The sequence below is a fragment of the Cherax quadricarinatus genome, unplaced genomic scaffold, assembly GCF_038502225.1.
Source record: "Cherax quadricarinatus isolate ZL_2023a unplaced genomic scaffold, ASM3850222v1 Contig1925, whole genome shotgun sequence".
NCBI classification, from domain to species: domain Eukaryota; kingdom Metazoa; phylum Arthropoda; class Malacostraca; order Decapoda; family Parastacidae; genus Cherax; species Cherax quadricarinatus.
The window spans coordinates 1-27,500 of record NW_027196951.1 but is presented as its reverse complement, the minus strand read 5'-3'; the positions used below and the strand labels follow the sequence as shown (position 1 = coordinate 27,500).

At 38.1% G+C, this 27,500-nt stretch overlaps 1 protein-coding gene across 1 annotated transcript in view; it reads left to right on the top strand.

The window, feature by feature from the left end:
* LOC128688045 (putative leucine-rich repeat-containing protein DDB_G0290503) overlaps positions 1-27,405 on the top strand; it is a gene marked incomplete at its 3' end in the record, with an annotated part of 64,567 nt that extends 37,162 nt beyond the window's left edge. The window contains 2 exon segments of the mRNA XM_070081189.1: positions 1,375-3,289; positions 27,346-27,405. Of these exon segments, the coding sequence (XP_069937290.1) occupies positions 1,664-3,289; positions 27,346-27,405 (1,686 nt within the window).
* Positions 27,406-27,500: the final 95 nt, after the last annotated feature.

Here is a 27,500-nt window from a genome sequence, read left to right as displayed (position 1 = left end):
ACAACTAGATTCAGAACAGAGCTACATTCAGTTTGGTAACAGAGCTACAGATATGTGTCTAAACATAATGATAAATGGATCACCTATCACAAAACTCAGAGGGAAAATTCTTAGGAATCCACCTTGATAATAGACTCAAATTTCAAACACACATACAACAAATTTCCAAAAAAAATTCCAAGACCGTAGGCATACTATCGAAGATACGGTACTATGTTCCACAGTCAGCCCTCCTGGCCCTATATCACTCACTTATTTACCCCTATCTCACCTATGGAATTTGTGCATGGGGCTCAACAACAACAAACCATCTCAGACCACTAATCACCCAACCAAAGGCTGCAGTCAGAATGATAAGAAATTCTCACTACAGACAACACACTCCACCAATATTCAAAACTCTAAACCTACTCACAATACAAAACATCCATACTTATTACTGCACCTACTACATACATAGAACACTTAACTCTGACATAAACCCTTCCCTCAAACATCTCCTTACCAACCTTAACAGAACACATGACCATAACACAAGGCACAGATCACTCTTTGATGTTCCTCGTGTCCATCTCACGCTATGCAAAAACTCAATGCACATAAAAGGCCCTAAAATCTGGAATTCATTACCTGTGAATATAAAAGAAACACTGTTTATACATTAAAGTCTCTTCTCAAAAATCACTTACTCACCCACAACTAAATAAATACTGAATAATTGTATCTCATAAATTGTATCTCATTATTGTATCTCATAAATGTCAACCTGTGACCCAATCAAACTTTGTTACTATTTAACTTCATTACCTAACAGAATACTCCATTCTAGTGATTACACAGCAACACAGTAAATGACCATATGACCTGTCTTTGTAATACTCATTTATACTAAATTGTTATCTGTTTTACAATAATTTTTGTACCACTGAATATATCATTGCTTAGTTAATCTTAAGTTAATTTTAAGCCTGCCCATAATGCTCTGCATACAAGGGGCTTTGGCATGCTGCACTTTAAAAATTGTATTCCTTGTACTTCTCTGTATCATATTCAAATAAATAAATAAATAAATAAATAAATAAATAGTCAGAGAGGCTTGATGATATCATGATTTGATTTTTATTGCATTTTCACTTGACCTAACACACAAATATGTGACTTATCCCCATCTACATCAGTTACTGTAAACGAAGAATATATCTTATAACATGACATGCAGGACAGAATAGCTTGTGATTATTTAACCTAACATAATTAATTTTAATATTTTTTTTAAACTAGCTATCAGTCTATATATGAAAATATGGAAATAATTGAAAAAATACCCACTAGCAAATTTATTCAATCTGGGTTCATGTAGTAATTTTTTTTCAGGTATTTGGTGAGAATACTTGCTTCCCACCACCTGAAGCAGATACTGAAACTTATATATCAGTATAATAAGGAGGAAATAATGCAGCCTAAGATGATATTGCAGTACTGAAGTTAGTAATTTCATGAACTTCTGCAAATGTGTTGTGTTGGTGATGACTTGACATCTTTGATTAATGTTTGAATCCTAGAATGGTATGAAAAAAAAGCTACATCAACAAAGTTCACTACTTAGTGGCTGTAAGTATATCAGTAAGAGCACTGAGCTTAACCTGTGAATACTGACAAGGTCATGGATGAATACAAGAAAAAGAAATCTAAAAGACATTCTTGTGAATTTTCAGACAGTGAGCAGCAATATAGCACTAAAATACAAAATGTAGAAGGAAGGTTGAAAAAGAAAAAAAAGAAATCTAAAAGACATTCTTGTGAATTTTCAGACAGTGAGCAGCAATGTAGCACTAAAATACAAAATGTAGAAGGAAGGTTGAAAAAGAAAAAAAAGAAATGTAAAAGATATTCCTCTGAATTTTCAGACAGTGAGCAGCAATATAGCACTAAAGTAGAAATTGTAGAAGGAAGGTTAAAAAAGAAAAAAAAGAAACATAAGGATAATCAGGTGGATGAGGAAAAAAATGACAATAAAGATTGCAATAGCTATGCTGCTAAGAATGAATTAAAGTGTGTGGAGGAAGTGTCACAATTGTATCACAATGAGCCAGTGTCAGACTGTATAGAAAGTAACAATACTTTTAATGAAAAGAAAAGAAAAAAACATAAAAGAAAAAAATCCATACATTGTGACACTCAAGAACATAATGATGACATAGATGTTGAAACTGGTTTATGTAAGAGTAGATCAAAGAAGCGCAAATTGGATCATTATTTATCACCCGACAGTAAACTGTGTGAGTCAGTGAATGAGACAGCTGGTAATGTTATGAAAGACTGTAACTGCTCATCAGAACAAAGTAAAAAGAAAAAGGAAGCTGGTTATTCTGGAAAAGAACATTATTTAAATGAATTCATTGGTGATAGCATTTACAAAAAAAAGAATAGAAAAAATAAGCACATTCCTTTCCCAGTTACAACTTGTGAAGGGAATAGCAATTTGAACAAGACAAATGAGTTGAAAGATGGTCATCAATTAACATTTTCTGAAATAGATAAAGAGGATTTAACAGTATTTGATGAATATTCAACTAAAAATAGGAGTAAGTTCTTTAATAAGAATAACCTATCCAATAGGGATACGAATTCTGATACTAGCAATGTACCGTGTGCAGTGAAAGATCAAGAAAAGAGTTCAAGTCACTGTGATAGAAATGACATGTGGCTTTCTGAACATTATGACCTTATGTCTGTGGACAGTTTTGACTATACTGATGATGACTATGCTGTGCCATATTGTTCAAAAAGAAGGAAGGCTGAGGTAAAAAAAAATGAAAAATTATTTGAAAATAAACATAATTTACCACTTGAAGATGAACTTGGTGAGAGTGAAGAAAGTGACAGTACAGATAATGTTATTGCTCCTTTATATGATGCATCATATGATAATGTGGAAGGGAATCCTGATTCTAGTTTAAAAAAAAAACGTTTGCCTGGTTTTAAAAGTGACTCCTGTTATCCGACTTTAGAAGAAATGCTATACAAGCTTCCAGAAGGAGAGGGGATTCCTTCTGAAGAAATTGAAGAAATTCCTGAAAAACATCAACACTGGAAGAAAGTCCGGGAAAAACTTAATGATAATGCTTTTACTGAGGAAGAGATAGAACAAGAAATAATGGATACTATTAAGCACATTCATGACTATTTTGCAAGGCTTGAGGCAGGCAGTCTCACAGAGAAGGAACTGGAGGAAGTGAAACCGAAGAACTTTCATGGACCATACTTTCCAACACCTAGACATATAAGGGTGAGTATTCCTATTATATTCTGTTATATTCTATTATATTCTCTTATATTCTATTATATTCTCCTATTATATTCTGGTTTCATATAGTGCTATGTAGAAGAGAAGTGCCCTGATGCTGGTAAAGGGTTCTTGATCCAGGAATTGGATACAGGGATGCCTGTACAGAGTCCTTTGTCATTGAGAATTAAATATTTTAACTGATGTGTATTTTTCTAATTTTGCATGATACTATTTTATTTGTGCCTGTACTTTTATTTTTGTCATGTAGTTTAACTTTTGGTTTCTTATAACCAGGAATATTTTTGAATTTATTCAACTCACAACTTCTTTTGTTTCTTCATGAAACAGGAACTATCTTCCTCTTCTTGCATTGACCCTGATTACCTTCTATTACCCAGGCACTGTGTGATCCCCATGGATTCACCATTTCCCCATGAATACAATAATAATTCACATAGTCGGGGGATAAAATGTAATCCTTCAACTTGTATAGTTCATCATAAAATTCTACTTGATTTGATTTTCTGATGAAACTAAATCCTAATAAAGCTTTAACTTAGTGAAGAGTTTTTATACAGTATTTAGTGTTAGTTTTGGGGATGACAGTTATATAAAAAGTATACTGTATGTGTTTGCTAGGCAGTAAATCTAACAGGAAAATATTAGCTACTTATTCATACATGAACTTCATTTAACCCTATCAGGGTCCAGAGGCCAAATTTCAGTGTGCACCAGGGTCCAAGAATTTTCAAAAAATAATTGTTATTTTTACGTATGAAATGGTAGAGAATCTTTTTCAGAAGGTAATAAAACAAAAAGTATGAAACTTGTTGGGAAATTGACGAAATTATGCTCTCTCGAATTTTGATGTGCCAGTGATATTTATGCATCGGCGATTTTGCCGACTTTGACTCCCATTTTAGGCCAATTACTTTATTCCAGTTAACAAAATTCTTAGCTATTTCACTAGTATTACTTCTGTTCTATCGATTGAGCACAAGAAATCGCCAAGTCCACTGTTTCAACTACAAAATAGTGATTGGAAATTGGTAATTTGGCCAGTTTAATGCAAAGTTCAAAATATTCTAATTTCAAAATAAGGTCCAGAATAAACAGGCATTCCTGGCACTAAACTAACATTTCCTCTGTTCATTAGTTACATTTTCAGGCTTTACAAATGAATTCTATTTTGATTTTTTATTCACATAATGAATTTTTATTCAAACCAAAAAATAGATGATTTACCGTTATGTAATATTGTAATAATTGTATAAATAATATCACCACATTTGTGAATGTATATTAGACCCTCCAGCTGTCATGTATTAGACTTGTGAGGTCATTTGTTTACTCTTGAACACCGGCAAAAGTTTAACATTTCTGCTACTTTGAGCTCAGTTTCAAGCCATTTTCAGTACTAAAACCTATCAAAATCATCTCTATTTCTGTAATATATCTTCAATTCTATCAAATGAGACCAAGAAATCGCAACTACCACCACTTGGTTTAGTAATGAATATGGGGAATACATTTTTGCTAATTTTACTGTAAAAAACCTTAAGACACCTATAACAATCGGTGCCATTTACCGGATACCTCACACAAACATCCCAAATTTCAGTGAGAAATTAAAGTCACTAATAACAAACAGACAAATGAATAAGCACCACCTTCTCTTAGCTGGAGACTTCAACATCAACCTTGGCTTACTAGATGATCAGCCTGTAACTGATTTCATCAACAATATGAACAACACACTTCTCATACCAACAATAACTAAACCAACCAGGCTCACTGAGACAAGTGCAACCATAATAGACCACATATGGACCAATATACTAGCCCCCCTTAAATCAGGGATAATCACAGATAGCACTACAGACCACTACCCTACCTTCCTCCTGACAAACATTAATAAACCACCACTTGAATACAACGAAGTCTCATTTAGACTCCATGACGAGGCCTCAATAAGGAAGTTCACAACTGACCTAGAGATTGTTGACTGGCCTACAGAATTCTCCAAGGCCAATGGTATTGATGACTGGACAGACATTTTTCTTAACAAATTACTTAGACTATACAACAAACATTGTCCTATAAAAACGAAACAGATCACAAACAAATGGCTTGGTTGCCCATGGCTAACCAGCACCATTCTGAAATCCATTGACAAGAAACACCAATATGAAAAGCAATATAGACAGGGCTTAATACACAAAGATATTCTTAAACACTATTCATCATTCTCACCAAAGTAATAAAGAAAGCCAAACAACTATACTACTCCAGTAGATTCACAGACACTAGAGGAGATATAAAAAAGACCTGGAAAACACTCTCTCAGATTCTAGGGACCCACAAACTGAAAAAAACAAGAATATTGTCCTAACTAAACCTAATGAAACACCACTACATCCCACTGGCACAGCTAACAAGATAAACGACTTCTTCTCAACCATAGGATCTAATCTCGCCAATAAAATCCCACATACTAATGCCCATGCCGGGGAATACCTAGATGGGAATTTCCCAAATTCCTTCTATCTTGCACCAACTGAGCCCTCGGTAGTCACCGAGATTATAAAGTCACTTAAAAACAACTCAGGGAATCTGTCTAATGTCCCACCATTACTGTACAAGCGAGCGGCCCATATCCTTTCGCATGCTATTTCATTACTTTTTAACAAGTCACTAGAAACTAGCACCTTCCCGAAACTACTCAAGATGGCAAGGGTTACACCAATACATAAAGGTGGTGACCCTACAGACATAAACAACTATAGGCCAATATCAAACTTACCATTGCTATCCAAAATCTTTGAGAAACTCGTGCACAGGAGACTATATTCATTTATAACAGCACAAAACATATTCAACCCCTGCCAATTTGGATTTAGGAAAAATAAAAGCACTAATGATGCAATCATAAAAATGCTAGATCTGCTTTACACAGCATTGGAAAATAAGGAATATCCACTAGGAATTTTTATTGACCTAAGAAAAGCTTTTGACACAGTAGACCACGACATCCTACTCCACAAACTTGACCATTACGGTATAAGAGGCCATGCGCTTGCTTATTTCAAATCTTGCCTTACTAATAGGTATCAGTATGTTACCATTAAAGACACAGCATCAACAACACAGCCACTTGATACTGGAGTTCCGCAGGGAAGTGTCCTTGGTCCCCTGCTCTTCCTCATATACATCAATGATCTTCCAAACGTATCCCAACACCTGAAACCCATTCTTTTTGCTGACGACATGACTTATGTCATCTCTCACCCTAATCTTGCCACCCTCAACACCATTGTTAATGAGGAGCTGATCAAAATATCGACTTGGATGACAGCCAATAAACTTACGCTTAACACTGACAAAACCTACTACAGTGGACCCCCGCATAACGATGGCATCACATAGCGATTAATCCGCATACCGCTTGCTTTAATCGCAAAAATTTTGCCGCGCATACCGATTAAAAACCCGCTCACCGATTTTCGTCCGAGACGCGTCCAATGTGCGCCCTCAGCCAGCCTCACATGTGCCGCCCGTGCCATTGTTTACCAGCCAGCCTCCGCGGTAACATCCAAGCATACACTCGGAATATTTCGTATTATTACAGTGTTTTCGGTGCTGTTTCTGGAAAATAAGTGACCATGGGCCCCAAGAAAGCTTCTAGTGCCAACCGTACACCAATAAGGGTGAGAATTCCAATAGAAATGAAGAAAGAGATCATTGATAAGTATGAAAGTGGAGTGCGTATCGCCGACCTAGTCAAGTTGTACAAGAAACCCCAATCAACCATCGCTACTATTGTGGGCACCAGAAAGACAATCAAGGAAGCTGTTCTTGCCAAAGGTTTAACTGTGTTTTCGAAACAAAGATCGCAAGTGATGGAAGATGTTGAGAGACTCTTATTGGTGTGGATAAATGAAAAACAGCTAGCAGGAGATAGCGTCTCTCAAGCGATCATATGTGAAAAGGCTAGGAAGTTGCATGAGGATTTAATTAAAAAAATGCCTGCAACTAGTGATGATGCGAGTGAATTTAAGGCCAGCAAAGGTTGGTTTGAGAGATTTAAGAAGCGTAGTGGCATCCATAGTGTGATAAGGCATGGTGAGGCTGCCAGTTCGGACCACAAAGCGGCTGAAAAATATGTGCAGGAATTCAAGGAGTACATAGACAGTGAAGGACTGAAACCTGAACAAGTGTTTAATTGTGATGAAACAGGCCTGTTCTGGAAGAAAATGCCAAGCAGGACCTACATTACTCAGGAGGAAAAGGCACTCCCAGGACATAAGCCTATGAAAGACATGCTTACTTTGTTGATGTGTGCCAATGCTAGTGGTGATTGCAAAGTTAAGCCTTTATTAGTGTATCACTCTGAAACTCCCAGAGCGTTCAGGCAAAAGAATGTCCTCAAGAATAATTTGTGTGTGCTGTGGAGGGCAAACAGTAAGGCATGGGTCACTAGGGACTTTTTCTATAACTGGTTACACCATGCATTTGCCCCCAATGTGAAAGATTACCTAACTGAAAAGAAATTAGACCTTAAGTGCCTCCTGGTGTTAGACAATGCCCCTGGTCATCCTACAGACGTGGCAGAGCGACTTTATGGGGACATGAGCTTCATTAAGGTGAAGTTTTTGCCTCCTAATACCACTCCTCTCCTGCAGCCCATGGACCAGCAGGTTATTGCAAACTTCAAAAAACTGTACACAAAAGCTCTGTTTGAAAGGTGCTTTGTAGTGACCTCAGAAACTCAACTGACTCTAAGAGAGTTTTGGAGAGAGCACTTTAATATCCTCAGTTGTGTAAACCTTATAGGTAAGGCTTGGGAGGGAGTGACTAAGAAGACCTTGAACTCTGCTTGGAAGAAACTGTAGCCAGAATGTGTAGACAAAAGGGATTTTGAAGGGTTTGAGGCTAACCCTGAGAATCCTGTGCCAGTTGAGGAATCCATTGTGGCATTGGGAAAGTCCTTGGGGTTGGAGGTTAGTGGGGAGGATGTAGAAGAGTTGGTGGAGGAGGACAATGAAGAACTAACCACTGATAAGCTGATAGATCAACTTCAACAGCAAGAGGCCAGACCTGAGGAAACTGGTTCAGAGGAGGGGAGAGAGAAATTGAGGAAGTTGCCTACTACAAAGATTAAGGAAATCTGTGCAAAGTGGCTTGAAGTGCAAACCTTCATGGATGAAAATCACCCTCACACAGCTATTGCAAGCCGTGCTGGTGATTATTACACTGACAATGTTGTGAAACACTTTAGGGAAGTCATAAAGGAACGAGAGGTACAGGCCACTATGGACAGATATGTTGTGCGAAAGAAGTCCAGTGACTCTGAAGCTGGTCCTAGTGGCATTAAAAGAAGAAGGGAAGTAACCCCAGAAAAGGACTTGCCACCTCAAGTCTTAATGGAAGGGGATTCTCCTTCTAAACACTAACACTCTCTCTCCCCTCCTCCCATCCCATCAATCATCACCAGATCTTCAATAAAAGTAAGTGTCATGTAAGTGTGCATGCCTTTTTCAGTTTGTGTGTATTAAAATTAACATTTCATGTGGTAAAAAAATTTTTTTTTCATACTTTTGGGTGTCTTGCACGGATTAATTTTATTTCCATTATTTCTTATGGGGAAAATTCATTCACATAGCGATTATTTCGCATAACAATTACCCCTCTTGCACGGATTAAAATCGTTATGCGGGGGTCCACTGTATATTATGTTTGGTAGCAGAGCAGGAGTTGCACAAATTAACATTAAGATCAACAACACTCTAATTGCCAGACATAATAAGGGGAAATTCCTAGGCCTATACCTCGACAACAACCTGAATTTCAGCACCCATATCCAACACATAACCAAAAAAGTATCCAAAACAGTTGGGATCCTCTCCAAGATACGATACTACGTGCTGCAAAATGCCCTTCTCACACTATACCACTCGCTTATTTATCCATACCTCACCTATGCTATTTGTGCTTGGGGATCAACTGCAGCAACACACCTAAAGCCAATAATAACCCAACAACACACCCCCCCCACTCTTCATAGATCTAAACTTACTCCCTGTTCAGTACATCCACACTTACTACTGTGCAATCTACATCTACAGGACCTTAAACTCCAATATCAACCTTGACCTAAAATGCTTTCTTGATAGTTGTGACAGAACCCACAGGCATAACACCAGACAAACATCTCTACGACATTCCCCATGTCCGACTAAACCTTTACAAAAATTCAATGTATGTCAAAGGCCCTAAAATCTGGAACACCCTACCTGAGAACTCTAGAACTGCAGACACATTCATCACCTTCAAAACTACCATTAGAAAACATCTTATCTCCCTGATAAACCCCTTCAACTAACTGCACGAATACCACCTGGTGGTTCACACTTACACTCACTCACCCATTTGACCATAAACAGAAATATTAATCTCAATCTTAAAATAATGAATCCTATGATACTCCAATACTGAAACTATGTACTGTGCCAAAACAAAAGCATTCACATTGCTAAACTCACAAACTAGTATTTAGTCACTTAGCCATAATACCAACTTACCTCATAATTTGTAATATTTTAAAATAAAGAATTAAACTAAGTCTGCCCGAAATGCCTAGCCATGCTAGGCGTTCTAGTGGTACACTCTGTAAAAATTATTTAACTACATGTAAACCACACAACAACCAAATTCTGTAAATTCAACATTGTAATCTTTATAGAGAATAAACTTTGAATTTGAATAAAAAAAACATACAGAAAACACTGCAAAGTTGCAGTTTTAATCGAAAATTACGGTCTCAGTTTTTTCTTCTCATTGTGCACTTTGTGCTGCAGGATTTGTTTTATGTGGTGCAAACATACCACATATATGTATTCTCTCATATCTAGGCCCAAATTTACCGCTCACAGCTTATCAGAGTGAGCAGAGCTCATGGCGTAGATCTACGGTTTGGACCCTCAACGTAAAGCCGTAGATATACGGCACAGACCCTGAAAGGGTTAAGTTGTTGCTTTTATCGCATTAAAGAAAAAGTCTGTACAGTGCTCAGTTATTAAGAATACAGGAAGGCAGTGCTTTATGGTGTTTTGTGTTTCGGTGTTCTGCTATTGGCAAATCCGTTTTCCCCATAAGAAATAATGGAAATCCAATTAATCTGTTTCAGACACCCAACAGTATTAACCCTTTCAGGGTCCAAGGCCCAAATCTGGAGTCACGCACCAGTGTCCAAGAATTTTCAAAAAAAAAATTTATTTTTTCTTATGAAATCGTAGAGAATCTTTTTGTGAAGGTAATAAAACAAAAAGTACGAAATTTGGTGGAAAATTTTCGAAATTATGCTCTCGCGAATTTTGATGTGTCAGCGATATTTACGAATCGGCGATTTTGCCGACTTTGACTCCCATTTTAGGCCAATTACATTATTCCAATCAACCAAATTCTTAGCTATTTCACTAGTATTACTTCTATTCTATCGATTGAACACAAGAAATCGCCAAGTCAACTGTTTCAACTACAAAATAAAGTGATCGGAAATTGTTAATTTGGCCAATTTAACACAAAGTTCAAAATATTCCAATTTCAAAATAGGGTCCAGAATAAACAATGTAGGTAATCCTGGCACTAAACTAACATTTCCTCTGTTCATTAGTTATGTTTTGAGGCTTTACAAATAAATTCCATTTTGATTTTTTATTCACATAATGAATTTTTATTCACACCAAAAAATAGAAGATTTACTGTTATGCAATACTGTAATAATTGTATAAATATCATAAGCATATTTGTGAATGTATATTAGACCCACCAGCTGACGTGTATTAGACGTGTGAGGTCGTTTGTTTACTCTTGAATATCGGCAAAAATTTAACATTTCCGCTACTTTGAGTTCAGTTTCAAGCCATTTCCAGTGCTAAAACCAATCAAAATCATCTCTATTTCTGTAATATGTCTTCCATTCTATCAAATGAGACCAAGAAATCGCAAATACAACTATAAAAAACATACAAAAAAACACTGCAAAGTTGCTGTTTTAATCGAAAAATCATGATTTCAGTTTTTTTCTCTCATTATACACAGTGTGCTGCAGGATCTGTTTTATGTGGTGCACATACCACATAGATGTATTCTCTCATATCTAGGCCCAAATGTACCACTCACAGTTTATCAGAGTGAGCTGAGCTCATGGTGTAGATCTACGGTTTGGACACTCACCGTAAAGCCGTAGATCTACGGGACGGACCCTGAAAGGGTTAACAAAAAATAATTTTTTTTAAACATTAAATATAGATTTACATACAAAAAAGTGACAAATATAAAGCACTAATAAAATGGATAAATGAGCATTTAACATCACACTTACCTTTGTTGACTCATATTGGTGTATGGAAGACAGGTAGGAGGCGAGAGGGAGGCGAGTTGTTATGCTTCAATATGATGCTAATATGAACTCTACGGCTTATTTATCTATCACGATTAATCTAATATGACATAATAAACAATAGTAATAACATGGAAACATGATACATTTTATTCATTCTAGAGTATATGTCATACTGTATGTGAGGAGTAAGTGGTGGAAGTGTTGTTGGGTTTATAAGGGCCACTGAGAGAAGCTGTACATATTAGTGGTAGTGGAGGTGGCAGCAAAAGCCACCACCACTGTTCACACTTAAACAAGGTATGTAATTATTTCATTTTAATTTATAAATAAGAAATGTTTACATGTTAATTTATAAATAAGAAATATTTACATTTTAATTTATAAAAAGAAATATTTGCATTTAGCTTGGAGGATATGTTAGTTTAATTAGTTAATTTGACGGAGGAGATGCTGGCAGAGGTGTTAGGTGGTGGAAGATTGCAGGGTGGCATATGTTCAGCAGCTCGATACACATTCAACAACATTGGAGATTTACTTTCGTGTCATTTTTCTATCGCTTACTCGCTTAACTTACTTGCTGCACTGTTAATTCTACACTTTATCGCTAGCTGGCACTATAGCCTTTATCGATACCTGCAGCTTTAGTATCGTACATATCGTAGAATCACTGAATTACTGCAGAATGCACATTCTCCCCTCTCTCTTCCTCCTCCACTTTGGTACTTTGCTACGAGTTTTTTCTTTTGGGCCCATGGTGGCTTATTTAGCAGTTGCAAGCACAAAAAAAAAAAATGGATTATTATGAATTGTATCATAACAACATAAGAATGTAGGAACACTGCAGAAGGCCTACTGGCCCATACGAGGCAGGTCCTTATCAAAACGACATCTACCTAAAGCTACCCAAGAAATAACTCCCGTACCAAATGACACCAATCAAACCCAGCCCCTCCCACTCATATATTTGTCCAGTCTCTTCTTAAAGCTACCCAAGGTCCTAGCCACTATCACCCCACTGGGAAGACTGTTCCACACATCTACAACTCTGTTAGAAAACCAGTACTTACCTATGTCCTTTCTAAATCTAAATTTATCCAACTTAAACCCATTATTCCTGGTTCTTACCTGGTTCGACATCCTCAGTACTTTATTAATGTCTCCCTTGTTTATGCCCGTCATCCACTTATACACTTCAGTGATATCTCCCCTCATTCTACGCCTCTCCAGAGAGTGGAGATTTAAGGCTTTAAGTCTATCTTCATACGGGAGGTTCCTTGCACAGTAAATCATTTTAGTCATTCTTCTCTGTATGTTCTCTAATGAGTCTATGTCCATCCTGTAGTAAGGGGACCAAAACTGAGCAGCATAATCTAAATGAGGCCTCACTAGTGATGTATAGAGCTGCAAAATAACTTTTGGACTTCTGTTACTTATACTTCTTGAGATAAATCCAAGTAATCTGTTGGCCTTGTTGCGCACACTAAGGCACTGCTGTCTTGGCTTTAGATTTCTGCTTACCATGACTCCCAAGTCTTTTTCACATTCTGTATGACCAAGCTCTACTTCACCTAGATTATAGCTTCGAGGGTTATTTTCATTACCAAGGGCAAGTACCTTACACTTATCCACATTAAACTTCATCTGCCATTTTTCAGACCAAGACATTAATTTGTTCAAATCGTCCTGGAGTTCATTGATATCCTCCTCAGAGTGAATTATACGGCCTATCTTTGTATCATCAGCAAACTTACTCGTGTCACTAGTAATCCCTTCATCAAGGTCATTAATGTAAATTATGAACAGGAGAGGGCCTAAAACTGATCCTTGTGGAATGCCACTAGTGACTAATCCCCATTCAGATTTCACTCCATTAATGGTAACTCTCTGCTTTCTATTGGTAAGCCATGCCTCAATCCATGCTAGAACTTTACCTCCTATACCATGAGCTGCCACTTTTCTTAAGTCTCTCTTGTGAGGTACTCTGTCGAAGGCTTTACTAAAATCCAAATAAACTATCATATTCCTTATCACTGTCAACTGCCTCAAATGTTCTATTGAAGAACGTCAGCAAGTTTGTCAGGCAGGAACGACCTCTCGTGAATCCATGCTGAGATTCATTTATCAAGTTATGCTCTTCAAGGTGACTTCTGATAATGTCAGCTATAATTGATTCTAATAACTTGCCCACTATAGATGTCAGGCTTATTGGACGGTAATTTGAAGGAGTGGACTTGTCCCCTGATTTGAATATAGGAACCACATTAGCCATCTTCCACAACTCTGGCACAACACTGGTAAGGATGGACGCATTGAATACACTCGTTAATGGCTGACTAAGCTCCATCTTGCATTCCTTAAGTACCCTTGAAAACAACTCATCGGGTCCCGGGGACTTATTTTGTTTCAGTTTGTCTATCTGTTTAATAACCATGTCCCTCGTGACAGTAATATTAGTTAACTTAAATTCATCAGGAACTAAATAATTGTTAATTACTGGAATCTCATTTACATCTTCCTGTGTAAAAACTGACAAAAAATAGTCATTAAATAAGGAACACATTTCCAGTTCATTATCCGTCAGCTGTCCATTCCCAGTTTTCAGAGGTCCTACTTTTTCCTTCACCTTCGTCTTATACACTTGAAAGAACCCCTTTGGATTAGTCTTTGATTCATTAGCAACTCTAATTTCATAATCACGTTTAGCCTTTCTAATCGCCTTTTTTACTTCTCTTTTAAGCTGAACATATTGGTCAGTAAGGTTAACCTCTCCTCTTCTGATGCGCCTATAAATTCCTCTTTTCTCCCCTAATAGATGCTTTAGCCTCCTGTTAACCCATTTGGGATCGTTATTATTAGATCTAATTTCTCTCGGGGGAATGTATATACTCTGGGCACTGTGTACATTATTAAGAAAACAATCATAAAAGCAGATCCCTTCATATTCATAAGTATGATTATCGTCAATAAAATCATTAGCTAGATAACCCCAATCAAGATTAGACAGATGTTCCCTAAGTCCTTTATAATCGGCAGAACGAAAATCAGGGATTTTTACTGTATTATCATTATTCTTGCATTCCCAATTAATGCTAAAAGTGATGGATTTGTGATCACTTGCGCCAAGCTCTTCAGTGATCTCCAGATTATTCACGAGTGTTTCCTTATTTGACAAGACTAGGTCTAGCAAATTATTACCCCTGGCAGGCTCAGTTACGCTCTGTTTCAGAAAACAGTCCTGAACTGTTTCCATAAAGTCACTGGACTCTAGATTACCTGTCAAAGAATTCCAGTCAATTTGACTAAAGTTGAAGTCCCCTACTATGACTGTTACTGAGTCCAGAAGCCCTAACAATTTCGTCCCAAAGAAGTCTCCCTCTATCGTGATCCAAGCTGTAGCTCGGTATATTACACCTAGAATTAGTTTTTCTTGACCCTCCACGAACTCTACCCAAACAGACTCTGTTACTGCTCCATCTATTTTAATACCTCTTTTTATGCAACAATTAATATTTTCTCGAACATACAATGCAACTCCTCCCCCCTTCCCATTAGATCTATCCACATTGAACAACTTAAATCCCTGAATATTACACTCAGCAGTCATATCCCGACTCTTTAAATCATACCACGTTTCAGTTAATGCAATGATATCAAAGTTCCCAGAACATGCTACCAAACGTAGTTCATTAATTTTATTTCTTGAACTTCGACTGTTAGCATAAAATACCATCGTATGTTTTTTCTTCTGCACATATTTTTTAGTCATCTTTGTTTTAACACAATTTCTGAAATGATCATTACCCAGAGTTACTCCATGACAGTTAGTATTAAGATTCTTAATATCAGAGCATAAGTCAATATATCCTTACTCATCATTATTTATCATTTCTAAACCCATACCTCTAACTAATCCTAGTTTAAAGTCCTAACAACCCCCTCAACTGAGTTAGCAAGAAAACCCACACCTGCCCTGGATAAGTGAACCCCATCCCTGGCATACATGTCATTTCGGCCATAGAAGTTGTCCCAGTTGTCAATGAATGGTACTGCATTATCCTTAGTGTTTATCCAGCCAACAATTAATACCAATTAAGGAATAAGGAATGACACTGTAAGGGAAGTAAGAGAATTTAGACTACATAATTCTGAAGTTTTAAAACAACTAGACCATTTCCTGGAAGTTCTTCCTACCTCCCAAAAATCTCAAATAAAAGAGTTAATCACTAAATATAACTCGTTCTTCAAAGATATCCCTACTCCTTGTACATTGGGTTTCCACGATATTGAATTGTTAGAAGATAGTCCAATAAAGCAATCCCCTTACCGGGTCTCTCCTGCTAAGCAAGAATTAATTCAACAAGAAATAAATACATTACTGGAATATAATTTGATAGAACCCAGTTGGACACCTTGGGCCTCTCCCTGTTTATTGGTCCCAAAACCCGATGGTACCGTACGCCTATGCACGGATTACCATAAAGTAAATTCAGTCGCCAAACCAGAAGGGTTTCCATTACCCAGGATTGATGATTTAATAGATGCTGTAGCCGGTGCCAACTTTGTGACCAGATTAGACTTACTGAGAGGGTATTACCAGGTGCCGTTAACTCCTAGGGCCCAAGAGATTTCCGGGTTCGTAGTTAAGAACGGACTATTTACGTATAAGGTTATGCCTTTCGGCTTGTGTAACGCCGCCTCCACTTTCCAGAGAATTATGAACATTTTAGTCCAACCCTTAGAAGGTGTAGAGGCATACTTAGACGACCTGGTGGTTTTTAGTGATGATTGGCAGTCTCATTTAGAAAGATTAGAGCAACTACTGAAAGCATTGCAGAAATACAATTTCACTGTAAATTTACAAAAATGTGACTTTGGTAAAGCCCAGATTAAATATCTCGGTTTTAAAATAGGGAAGGGACTAGTAGCCCCCGACCAATTAAAGGTCTAAGCTATTTTAAATTTTCCTACGCCTCAGGACAGGAAAGCCCTCCAACGATTTTTGGGAATGGCTACTTATTACAGGCATTTTTGCCCAAACTTTGCTCAAGTTGCCTCCCCCCTGACTAGATTGACCAGTCCTAAATATAAATTTAATTGGGACGAGAATTGTGAACAAGCTTTTAAACGTTTAAAACGTTTCCTTTCCTCTGCCCCAGTATTGCGTGCACCCATTTTCCAAATTCCTTTCACCCTCCATGTTGATGCCAGTGATGCAGCAATAGGTGCTGTCTTATTGCAATCCTTCCAAAACGGTAATATTCTACATCCAATATGATATTTTTCTTATAAATTGAAAGAATATCAAAGATCTTATTCAACCATAGAAAAAGAAGCCCTGGCTTTAGTATTGTCCTTAGAACACTTTGACGTATACCTCGGTTATACTCCTCATGTGATAAATATTTACTCAGACCATAATCCTCTAACTTTCATAAATTCTATGAAATCAAAAAATGTTAGAATATTACGCTGGGCTTTAAGGATCCAACCTTACCGGATCTCCATTTTTCACATAAAGGGTTCGAGCAACGTGTTAGCCGATGCTCTCTCTCGCTCCTAATATATTGCCTAACTACGGAAATTCTTTGCAGTCTAGCAGTGTTTCTGGTCCAGTTCTAGCAAGTCGATGACTAACCTTGGAATGATGTACCTCCATCCCTATACCAGCTGGTTGGTTTCTTCTACACCATCAGCATCTTAAACGCCGAGATATTTGCTTGTGGGCCGGGGTGTCATGCCCCTATGGTTAACCTTCCTTTAATATTACATTGCGGTTATTTCCTTTAATAGCTAAATTGGAAATGAACGTCCTTGTATTATTAAGGCTAATTCTTGTTACATAAATCATAATTGTTAATATGGCCATGATAAGTTTAATTGGAGGTATAGTAACCTGCCTGCCGCCCGGTGTGCCTGTGTATGGTTAGCCGTGATGTTCGATGGTTATACCCCCCCTCCCCCCCCTTTATGTTCAACTACTCTACTGAGTGTTGGTGAGTCACGTCACGTGACCCACTTTACCTGTATGCTCAAGGTTGAGGGACGAGCAGTGAAGAAGTAGCAGCCAACGAGAACACTCCTGCTCGTCTCTGGTAATTGGCCAAGGTTTATTAGCCGGCCTGGACGTATTCTGTTTTATTCTGACTGCTTCCAAATTGGGAAACAAGACTTTATACATTAAAGTAATCTCCATTTATATATGTGTTATATCTAGGATCTCCTCCTAATCGTCTGTTATGAAAGCCTTATATATATTTTGGATAATATAGAACAAACATGCATTCTTAACTTATATACGATAATTCGTATATTATTTCTGGCTTTTGTTGTATTATGAATATACTTAATTAAAATTAGGCATTCCAGAGGATCACTATTATTACCCTAACCTCTCTGACCAAAATTGTTATGCTCTAAAAAGAAGGAAATAGTGGTTACAATACTTGGAGTGTAACAACATGGTATCATATGTTACAGGGTACCATATGGTACATTGTACTATATGGTATAGGGCACCATGCAGTACAGGATAACATATGGTGCAGGGTACCATATTGTGTAGGGTACCATATGGCACAGGGTACCATATGGCACAGGGTACAATACAGTACAGGACACCATATGGTACAGGTACAGGGATAACTATGGAAATAAGTCACCCTGACTTTTTTGGGTTATCCTAGTATTTTATACATACGCTGCTATGTATGATAATCCATGTAATTGTATTTCTGTACACCTGAATAAACTTACTCAAGCGCATGTGACATCGTAAATAAGTTTATTTAGGTATACACAAATAAAGTTACATAGAATATCATACTTAGCAGCATATGTTTGGAGAACCTAGGATAACCCAAAAAAGTCAGACACTTACTTCCATTAGGGTCCCTGTATCCTGTACTATATGGTATAATGTATCATATTGTATAATGTACCATATTGTATAATGTACCATATGGTATAATGTACCATATGGTACAATGTACCATATGGTACAATGTACCATATGGTACAATGTACCACATGGCACATAGTACCATTGTACCATATGATACCATTGTATGACATGGCACCAATGTACCATATGGTTCAACACCATAGAATTCCTCTTCAGCTCCACTTCCATCAGTCTTAGAACTGTAAGTTGTGAAGAGGAGAGTCAGAATTCACCTGGAGAGTGAGTGAGGAGCGAGAGCTTCCTTGCCGGCAAGCACGATGAACAAAGCTACTTTGGAGGCGTTCCCACAATGCCATGCGGGCGTCCAGATTTTTTCTATAGTGTGCACACTGACCACCCAGACCCATTCTCTCGGATGTAGGCCTACCAGCCTTCTCAGGCTAAATTTGATGCTGCTAGAATTTTTGTGTAGATCTATGGTTTGGACCCTCAACGTAAAGCCGTAGATCTATGGCATGGACCCTGAAAGGGTTAATATGTAAAAAGTTTTTTTTTTTATTATCACACTTGCCGATTCCCACCTAGGCAGGGTGGCCCAAAAAAGAAAAACTTTCACCATTATTTACTCCATCACTGTCTTGCCAGAAGGGTGCTTTACACTTCAGTTTTTAAACTGCAACATTAACACCCCTCCTTCAGAGTGCAGGCACTGTACTTCCCATCTCCAGGACTCAAGTCCGGCCTGCCGGTTTCCCTGAATCCCTTCATAAATGTTACTTTGCTCACACTCCAACAGCACGTCAAGTATTAAAAACAATTTGTCTCCATTCACTCCTATCAAACACGCTCACGCATGCCTGCTGGAAGTCCAAGCCTCTCGCACACAAAACCTCCTTTACCCCCTCCCTCCAACCTTTACTAGGCCGACCCCTACCCCACCTTCCTTCCACTACAGACTGATACACTCTTGAAGTCATTCTGTTTTGCTCCATTCTCTCTACATGTCTGAACCACCTCAACAACCCTTCCTCCGCCCTTTGGACAACAGTTTTGGTAATCCCGCACCTCCTCCTAACTTCCAAACTACGAATTCTCTGCATTATATTCACACCACACATTGCCCTCAGACATGACATCTCCACTGCCTCCAGCCTTCTCCTCGCTGCAACATTCATCACCCATGGTTCACACCCATATAAGAGCGTTGGTAAAACCATACTCTCATACATTCCCCTCTTTGCCTCCAAGGACAAAGTTCTTTGTCTCCACAGACTCCTAAGTGCACTGCTCACCCTTTTCCCCTCATCAGTTCTATGATTCACCCCATCTTTCATAGACCCATCCGCTGACACGTCCACTCCCAAATATCTGAATACATTTACCTCCTCCATACTCTCTCCCTCCAGTCTGATATTCAATCTTTCATCACCTAATCTTTTTGTTATCCTCATAACCTTACTCTTTCCTGTATTCACTTTTAATTTTCTTCTTTTGCATACCCTACCAAATTCATCCACCAACCTCTGTAACTTCTCTTCAGAATCTCCCAAGAGCACAGTGTCATCAGCAAAGAGCAACTGTGACAATTCCCACTTTGTGTGATTCTTTATCTTTTAACTCCACGCCTCTTGCCAAGACCCTCGCATTTACTTCTCTTACAACCCCATCTATAAATATATTAAACAACCACGGTGACATCACACATCCTTGTCTAAGGCCTACTTTTACTGGGAAATAATCTCCCTCTTTCCTACATACTCTAACTTGAGCCTCACTATCCTCGTAAGTAGTATATTGACTGATAGTAACTATGGTAGTATTTAAAAATTGGGGTTGCAAAATGGACAGATAGTATTAAACAAATTTTAAGCAAGTAATATTAATTTAAGGAAAATACATAACATAAGGTAGCTAATTCTGACTAGTAAAATCACATATACAAAGGTAGTTAATTTTGATTATTAAGAGATAGTACTGTGAAACTTGTACAATAATGGAGCAAATCATACACTACACGTAGGCTTTTGGTTTGGACATTGTTTATTCAATCTCTGTAATATTAGTATCTTGATGGAATCGTGATGGTTCAGTCTCATTTGTTACAGTATACAGTTGGCCTACATTTGTTTACTTCATTAGAATTTTCCAGTCTCTTGTGAAGGGTTGGTAGATTTTGTCAGTATTCTCCCGCTTAAGTTTTCTGACTATACAGGAGGTTCTGCCATTTTTTTGGTTTATGTATACAGTGGACCCTCGTTTTTCGTAATTAATCCATTCCAGAGTGTGTGACTATTATCAAAATTGACGATTTGCGAATCCATTTTCCCCGTAAGAAATAATGTAAATCCAATTAATTCGTTCCAGACACCCAGAAGTATCAACAAATAATTTTTTTTTTTGCCTTAAGGTAGATTTACATGCACAAAAGAATGAACATTCAACAAGACAGTTATCTTTATTGAAGGCTGTTGTTGATGAATGGAAGAAAGGGAGGAGGAGAGAGGAAAGAGAGGTTATTGTTTGGAAAGGGAATCTCCCTCCATAAGGACTCGAGGTCACTTCAGGGGTCACTTCCCTATCCACTTCCCTATTTTAAATATAGATTTACATGCAGAAAAGAATGCCAAATAAATGTTAAGCACTAATAAAATGTATAAATGAACATTTAACATCACAGAGGAGAGAGAGAGATTTTGGGAGATATTAAGTGAATGTATAGGAACCTTTGAACCAAGTGAGAGAGTAATTGTGGTAGGGGACCTGAATGCTAAAGTAGGAGAAACTTTTAGAGAGGGTGTGGTAGGTAAGTTTGGGGTGCCAGTTGTAAATGATAATGGGAGCCCTTTGATTGAACTTTGTATAGAAAGGGGTTTAGTTATAGGTAATACAGTGTACACATTTTAAGAAAGAGGATAAATAAGTATACAAGATATGATGTAGGGCAAAATGACAGTAGTTTGTTGGATTATGTAATGGTAGATAAGACTGTTGAGTAGACTTCAGGATGTACATGTTTATAGAGGGTCCACAGATATATCAGATCACTTCTTAGTTGTAGTTACACTGAGATTAAAAGGTAGATGGGATACAAGGAGAATAGAAGCATCAGGGAAGGGAGAGGTTAAGGTTTATAAACTAAAAGAGGAGGCAGTTAGGGTAAGATATAAACAGCTATTGGAGGATAGATGGGCAAATGAGAGCATAGGCAATGGGGTCGAAGAGGTATGGGGTAGGTTTAAAAATGTAGTGTTAGTGTTCAGCAGAAGTTTGTGGTTACTGGAAAGTGGGTGCAGGAGGGAAGAGGATCGATTGGTGGAATGATGATGTAAAGAGAGTAGTAAGGGAGAAAAAAGTTAGCATATGAGAAGTTTTTACAAAGTAGAAGTGATGCAAGGAGGGAAGAGTATATGGAGAAAAAGAGAGAGGTTAAGAGAGTGGTGAAGCAATGTATAAAGAGAGCAAATGAGAGAGTGGGTGAGATGTTATCAACAAATTTTGTTGAAAATAAGAAAAAGTTTTGGAGTGAGATTAACAAGTTAAGGAAGCCTAGAGAACAAATGGATTTGTCAGTTAAAAATAGGAGAGGAGAGTTAGAGGTATTGGGAAGATGGAGGGAATATTTTGAGGAATTGTTAAATGTTGATGAAGATAGGGAAGCTGTGATTTCGTGTATAGGGCAAGGAGGAATAACATCTTGTAGGAGTGAGGAAGAGCCAGTTGTGAGTGTGGGGGAAGTTCGTGAGGCAGTAGGTAAAATGAAAGGGGGTAAGGCAGCCGGGATTGATGGGATAAAGATAGAAATGTTAAAAGCAGCTGGGGATATAGTTTTGGAGGGGTTGGTGCAATTATTTAATAAATGTACGGAAGAAGGTAAGGTACCTAGGGATTGGCAGAGAGCATGCATAGTTCCTTTGTATAAAGGCAAAGGGGACAAAAGAGAGTGCAAAAATTATAGGGGGATAAGTCTGTTGAGTATACCTGGTAAAGTGTATGGTAGTCATTATTGAAAGAATTAAGAGTAAGACGGAGAATAGGATAGCAGGTGAACAAGGAGGCTTTAGGAAAGGTAGGGGGTGTGTGGACCAGGTGTTTACAGTGAAACATATAAGTGAACAGTATTTAGATAAGGCTAAAGAGGTCTTTGTGGCTTTTAATACTTGACGTGCTGTTGGAGTGTGAGCAAAGTAACATTTATGAAGGGATTCAGGGAAACCGGCAGGCCGGACTTGAGTCCTGGAGATGGGAAGTACAGTGCCTGCACTCTGAAGGAGGGGTGTTAATGTTGCAGTTTGAAAACTGTAGTGTAAAGCACCCTTCTGGCAAGACAGTGATGGAGTGAATGATGGTGAAAATTTTTCTTTTTCGGGCCACCCTGCCTTGGTGGGAATTGGCCAGTGTGTTAATAAAATAATAATTAACATCACACTTACCTTTAATGAAGACTCTTATTGGTGTATGGCAGAGGGAGAAAGGTGAGTTTATTGTTGGAGAATGACATTAATATTAACTCTAAAGCTTATTTAACTAACACAATTCAGCTAATGTGAAATAATAAACAATATTAGTAACATAGAAACATGAAATATACTCTAGAATGAATAAAACAAGTCATAATGAATGTCACAAGAGGTGTTGTGTTGTTGTTGTTGGGTGTGAGCATAAACTGTCCATAATGTTGGTGAAGCAGCAGCTAAGGCGGCGGTGTTTTCTGTAGCCCTATATAACTCCAACAACATTGGAGGAGTTAGTAGAATTGCTGAATCACTGAAGAAGGCACCCTCTACCACCATCACAACCACTACAATCCTCTACCACCATCACAACCACTCTCTACCACCATCACAACCACTACCACTCTCTTCCACCATCACAACCACTACCACCCTCTACCACCATCACAACCACTACCACCCTCTACCACCATCACAACCACTACCACCATCACAACCACTACCACCCTCTACCACCATCACAACCACTACCACCCTCTACCACCATCACAACCACTACCACCCTCTACCACCATCACAACCACTACCACCCTCTACCACCATCACAACCACTACCACCCTCTACCACCATCACAACCACTACCACCCTTTACCACCATCACAACCACTACCACCCTCTACCACCATCACTTCCACCCTCTACCACTATCACATCTGCTACCTCCATCACTACCACCTTCTACCACCATCACTTCCACTCTCTACCACTATCACAACCACTACCACCCTCTACCACCATCACTACCACCCTCTACCACTATCATAAGAACATAAGAACATAAGAACGAAGGAACACTGCAGAAGGCCTACTGGCCCATGCGAGGCAGGTCCAAGTCTCCTACCGGCTTAAGCCAATGCACCCAACCTAGTCAGGTCAGGTCAACTTAAGGGAGGAACACGGCAACCGACCTGTTAGCACAAGCTATCAGGTCTAACTCACACCCACCCACATCTACTCATGTATTTATCCAACCTATTTTTAAAGCTACACAACGTTCTGGCCTCTATAACGGTACTTGGGAGTTTGTTCCACTCATCCACAACTCTATTACCAAACCAGTACTTTCCTATATCCTTCCTGAATCTGAATTTTTCCAACTTAAAACCATTGCTGCGAGTCCTGTCTAGGCTAGATATTTTCAGCACACTATTTACATCCCCTTTATTTATTCCTGTCTTCCATTTATACACCTCAATCATATCCCCCCTAATTCTACGTCTTTCTAGAGAGTGCAGTTTCAGGGCCCTTAGTCTATCCTCATAAGGAAGGTTTCTGATACATGGGATCATCTTTGTCATCCTCCTTTGTACATTTTCCAGAGAATTTATATCCCACTCTACCACCACCACCACCACCACTTTAGTATTTTTCTACAAACTTTTTCTTGAATTATGTGTATTTCTCACATTCTTTACCAAAGGATTGGCACCCGAAGCTTTTTTTGAGCCATGGTGAATTATTTAGCAGTTGCAAGCACTAAAACGAATGGAATGTTATGAAATGTATCATATGAACTCATGGGATCATCCTCACTCACTGATAAACAATGGCACACTGGCTGGGAATGGAGTGCGAGGTGGCTCAAGGCTGTGTGTACGCATCCCAGATGAACGACGATTCGCGAGTCAATGTTTTGATGAAAAAAGTTAGGATTTCCGAAAATTATGACTTTCAAGCCTTACGATTATCGAGGGTCCATTGTATCTCATTTTTTGCTTTAATAGATGCACTAATTAGGTCTTTTTTCCTGTCGTGTGTGGAATCTAAACATAGCACTTTCTCTGCCACAGGATCCTAGTAACCTGGCTTCCTTTATTTCTGTCACTAGTACAATAACCCTTGTTTGTTCACCTATGATCTTGAGAGTACATAATTTCTTTACTGTTTGCTTGGTTAATATAACTGGGAAAATGAGGACTGCTAACTATTACTGTCTGATAATTTTTCTTGCTCAGTTTTATTCTCTTGGAGTGCAAAGTAGTCACTGAACTGGTTATCCAAGTTGTTCTTCCATTTTACTGCTCCTCAACCTTTGTATTAAGAGATGTTATTTGTTCTGTGTGGCTATCTATAACTGGAGGGTCTTGGCAAAGTTAGTCATTCCAGGTGGTGATAAGTTTTGTTGAAGACTGAGGATTTTGTTCTCAAGGTGTGTCATCCTGTGTCTTGTTTAGTTAGTGTTAAACGAAGATTCAGATTTTCTGTAATTAAGGTGGAGATGTATGACTTCAGGGTATCTGGATTGTTGGTCATACCTGAGAGACTACTTGGTAGGCTGAATCCGGAGAAGAAAGAGGAAGTTGAGGGGAAGGCAGCCATGTTTGGTGGTGGTGGTGTTGCGTCGCCCTGTGCGGTGGTGAGAGGGGTGGTAGGGAAGTCAGCGTCCTGGGTAGATAAGTTGAAAAGTCGATTTTTCAGTGTTTTCTTGCTGGTCTTGGTGCTGTTTCCTCTGAGATTACACTTCATAGTAATACAGGAGTAGTATAAGTTGTTGTCATTAAGAAGGAGAAGCTATATTTATACAAAGCTTGGGGTATGTTTTCGCCTGGCAGTGGGGTGGTGCTTTGGGTTTGAAGGGCAGTCTTCCTTTGATCGTTGATGCACTCGATTTGTAGGTTTGACTGTTGGTAATCTTGGGTCATTCTGGGCGCTATGTTGGTTAGTGCAGTTTTGCTTATAACTAGGTCATCATAGGAGAATTGGTAGGCTCTGGTTGTTGGAGTAAAGTATGGAGCTTGGAAGCTGCTGCCGATGCCCACCAACCGCTTAGACGCCTTATGTTACATTGAAGCGTGGGTCCAAGCTGTAGTTGTATGTCATGAGCTCAGCTCACACAGATAAGCTGTGAGTGGTAAATTTGGGCCTAGATATGAGAGAATGCATCTGTGTGGTAAGTGGGCACCATGTAAGAGCACGCAGTGCATAATAAAAAAAAATGCGAATGTGCTTTTAGATTAAAACAATGATTTTGGGGTGTATTTTCTTAGGTTTTTTACTGTTGTATTCATGGTGTCTTGGTCTCGTTTGATAGAACGAAAGATATATTACAGAAACAGAGATGATTTTGTTTGGTTTTAGTATTGAAACTTGCTTGAAACTGAGCTCAAATTAGCGAAAATGTTTGATTCTTGCCAATGTTCAAGAGTAAACAAATGACATCACGTGTCCAATACATGTCAGCTGGTGGGTCTAATGTGCATTCACAAATGCGCTGATATTATTTATACAATTATTACAATATTGCATAACAGTAAATCTTCTGTTTATTGATGTGAATAAAAGTTCATTATGTGAATTAAAAATAAAAATGGAATTCATTTGTAAACATAACTAATTAACAGAGGAAATGTTATTTTTGTGCTAGTAATGCCTGCATTGTTTATTCTGGACCTTATTTTGGAATTGGAATAATTTGAAATTTACCAATTTCTGATCACTTTATTGGGTAGTTAAAATAGTTGGTTGGACGACTTTTTGTGCTCAACTGTTAAAATAGAAGTAATACAGTGGACCCCCGGTTAACGATATTTTTTTCACTCCAGAAGTATGTTCAGGTGCCAGTACTGACCGAATTTGTTCCCATAAGGAATATTGTGAAGTAGATTAGTCCATTTCAGAACCCCAAACATACACGTACAAACGCACTTACATAAATACACTTACATAATTGGTCGCATTCAGAGGTGATCGTTATGCGGGGGTCCACTGTACTAGTGAAATAGCTAAGAATTTGGTCGACTGGAATAATGTAATTAGTTTAAAATGGGAGTGAAAGTGGGCAAAATTGCTGATGCGTAAACATCGCTGATGCAGGAAAATTTGTGAGAGCGTAATTTCGTCAATTATTAACCTCGGAAAAAGATTCTCTACTATTTCGTAAGAAAAAATAATTTTTTTTTTTTTTAATATTTGGACCCTGTGGACAAGTTTCAGATCGGGGTCTGGACCCTGAAAAGGTTAAGGCTTGTTTACCTCAGCATATTTTCATGTTGGGTAATTTTTATTGTTTTTTTTATTACAGTCAGCACTCTTATAAAGCTCTTCTATAGAATGCAACTTTTCAGAAATGTGATTGAAAAAATACATCCAAAATTTGATAGCATGAGGAACGGTCTTAATTTTGGATGCACTTGTTTCAGTCACATTTATAAACAATTGTGCTGTATTGAGGAGCTTCATAAAAGAGTTGACTGTTATATAAAATTTTTTATTTCTGTCATTTTTCTTTTGCCATTTCAGTTTTTTGAAAATTTGAACATCAAAATTAATTGGCCTCTGAATGACCTTCATGAGTTCTTTTTAACCCATAATTCTCATGGAAAAACTGCAAGAATATTGAAGGAGAAGGGAATCGAGTATATTACACTCGTAAGTTCCTATGCAGAGGATATGCA